Below are 2,775 nucleotides of genomic sequence, written 5' to 3'. Positions count from 1 at the left end.
AGCGTGAGATTGACAGTTGGATCGGTGCAGCGTCTGCAGTGATGCGGTCGCTGTATCGGTCCGTTGTGGTAAAGAAGGAGTTGAGTTGAAAGTACGGAGTGACAGAAGTCTGGGAGTCCCTGCTGAGACTGCTGCCCCAGCGACCCAGTTCTGGATAACGGGAGGAAGATGGATGGATTTAGTCATCTAAAACTGTGTCTGTATAAAACACAAATTTGCAAAGAAAGCTTGGATACCAGATTTCATTATTACAGACTTGTAACATTGGAGCTGAAATAAGTTGGTTTGTTCACACTATGTTTTTGCATATTCTCTCATGCTAAGTTTACACACAGTACACACAATACATAGATAACCAAATAAAGACAAAGAATAAGGGTGAAGTTGTGATTTTTTGTCACATTCCTGTTGTTCAGGTCCTGTTGTTCAGGTCCAAGTCGAGTCCAGCTCATCAAGGATCACTTCACACTTGCACATTCAACAAAACTCAGAGAATACTGGCATTAAAGAAGACCTATTGTGCTTGTGTCATATAGTTCTAATCTATGACACCCATGAATCATTATGATCTAAAATGTTCACATTTTAAATCACAATATTCTGCTAAAACACCTTAATAAAAGAAATGTTAGAAAACAGTGGTGCCAATGAGAAGTAATTTCGCCCTAATCCTCAGCGAGCAGCCAAAATAACTACACGACACTGCCAAATCCTATGCGTATCATCGATTAAGAAAACAAAATGAAAGAACAAAGTAAGTACAGCGCAGTGGGCAGGTAACGGTGACGGTGAAAACAGGAGCAGATCTGCAAACTGGCGTCTTGCAATTAAAGATTGCTCAACTATACACAAATCTCTCCAAATACAACTTTAGGAAGATAAATGAGAAGAGGAAAAAACTGACATTGTTAGAAGCTCTGAAAAGTTGATTTTGCTGAATAGATCTGCTTTAAACCTGGAACTAAACCCTTATTAGACCATTAAACCAAGACTAGAATGAGACCAAACCCAATTAGACTAAGCACAAACCAGGACCAGACTAGGCCAACTTTGAACACGCCCCAAGAAGAGTTTTATTTTGGTCACTTCAGTGGATTGTACTGTGATTTCTTACCTCATTAAACTACATTTGAACTTGAAAACAATCATTGAATTCATTTAATTTTAAACAGATATACAGAGGTATGCAGTATAAGGACTGAATTTTTTAATTTACAGTTTTTGAAGCATGGTATAAATCACAAAACTAACCCAAAACTGAATTATGTATAAAGCAGGACTAACTTGGGAAAGAATCAGGTCTAAACCAGGTCTGAACCAGCTCTAAGTGACGATTAACCCATGACTGAATAAGGTCTAAACCATGTCTAAACCCAAAGTAATCCAGGACTAAACCTGCTCTACATGAGGACTAACCCAGGACTAAATCAAGTCCAAACCAGGACTAAACTTGGTCTAGACCAGGACTTATCCAGGACTAAACCAGATCCAAGTCAGGTATATAAAAGAAACAATATGGACTAAACCCAGACTTCAATGAGTCAAAAGTATTTCAGATTTTTTGCCACATTTTAATTTGAAGTTGCTTTTTGGGTCTTATATTAAAACGTCTAAAAATGACCGTTCTAATTTGTGGCAGATTTAGTCCATATATAAAAGGGTTATTTAAGGATGGGATTACAAGATATTCCAGCGACAAAACAGCAACAACATACGGATTTACTTTGTCCTTGTCAAATCGAGTAATTGAAAGTTCACAAAACAGACAGGTAGAATACATCACAAATGTCACTAAATGAGGGATACATGTTTGCAGTGCTTTTTTTCTTGTTTCCAATGAGCCGGTTCTGCACACTATTAAAATTCGCAGATAAGAATACAGGACAAATAATAAAGGGATGAATATTGTGGTCATGGTTGTATACTGTCCGAGAATATTGTTCAAAATAGTGTCCACGCAAGAAATTTTAACCACTGGCCAATTTGAGCAGAAAATTCTGTGTAGTTTGTAGCCACATAATGGTAAACGTATGGAGAGATAGAGGCATAATCCACAGAAAATGGCTGGATAGATAATACCAGCAGCCCATAGACATAACGCCTTTTGAATGGTCATTTTGCTCCGATAGTGCAAAGGTTGGCAAATAGCAACAAACCTATCGTAGGCCATGATACCTAAAATAGTGAACTCGCACGAAGCGTAGGTGTAAATTACATACATTTGAATGAAACATGACGGTCGTGAGATGAAATGAGAATCGGACAAAAGATCAGTCAAAAACCTGGGGAAGAATCCAGTAGAACCGTACAGAGAGTTCACAGATAAACAGCAGATAAAGATAAACATTGGCTGGTGCAAAGATCTTTCTAACATAATAGTGATTATAATGACCATGTTAGCAGAGATTATCGTTATGTAGATCAACAAGCACAAAGCGAAGAAAAGATATCGTAAATGTCCATAGTCCATAAAAAGAGTCAATTCAAAGTACGCCGGATTAGGTCTACTTGTGTTCATCTCATTGATTTGTTGTTATTAAAATGCACAGAAGATGATCCAATCCAACAGTAACCATGAGGCATTAGCATTTATTAGCTCCTGTTGCTAAGTTACACAAAATGGTTTCTGTTTTTTCCAGGTATTACTCCCAGTAGACAGGACAAAGCTAATCAGTGTTGGGAGTGAAAATAATGCATTACTTAGTGTCAGCGTAAGGTTAGAATATTTTAGGGACGAGGGTAGGTAGAATTACTTTAGTTGCTATAATAAATCAA

At 37.5% G+C, this 2,775-nt stretch overlaps 1 protein-coding gene across 1 annotated transcript; it reads right to left on the bottom strand.

Moving 5' to 3' along the window:
* Positions 1–1,552: 1,552 nt before the first annotated feature.
* LOC117388998 (putative gustatory receptor clone PTE03) lies at positions 1,553–2,518 on the bottom strand. Its single transcript, XM_033986549.1, has one exon. The coding sequence runs from the start codon at positions 2,516–2,518 to the stop codon at positions 1,553–1,555; it is 966 nt and encodes a 321-aa protein (XP_033842440.1).
* Positions 2,519–2,775: the final 257 nt, after the last annotated feature.

This window comes from Periophthalmus magnuspinnatus, chromosome 21, assembly GCF_009829125.3.
Source record: "Periophthalmus magnuspinnatus isolate fPerMag1 chromosome 21, fPerMag1.2.pri, whole genome shotgun sequence".
Taxonomy (NCBI): domain Eukaryota; kingdom Metazoa; phylum Chordata; class Actinopteri; order Gobiiformes; family Gobiidae; genus Periophthalmus; species Periophthalmus magnuspinnatus.
The sequence above is the reverse complement of the archived record's forward strand: the minus strand, read 5'-3'. Positions and strand labels throughout refer to the sequence as shown.

Excerpts from the sequence above, each read along its gene's own strand:
- LOC117388998 (XM_033986549.1), bottom strand. The coding sequence starts at position 2,518 with ATGAACACAAGTAGACCTAATCCGGCGTACTTTGAATTGACTCTTTTT.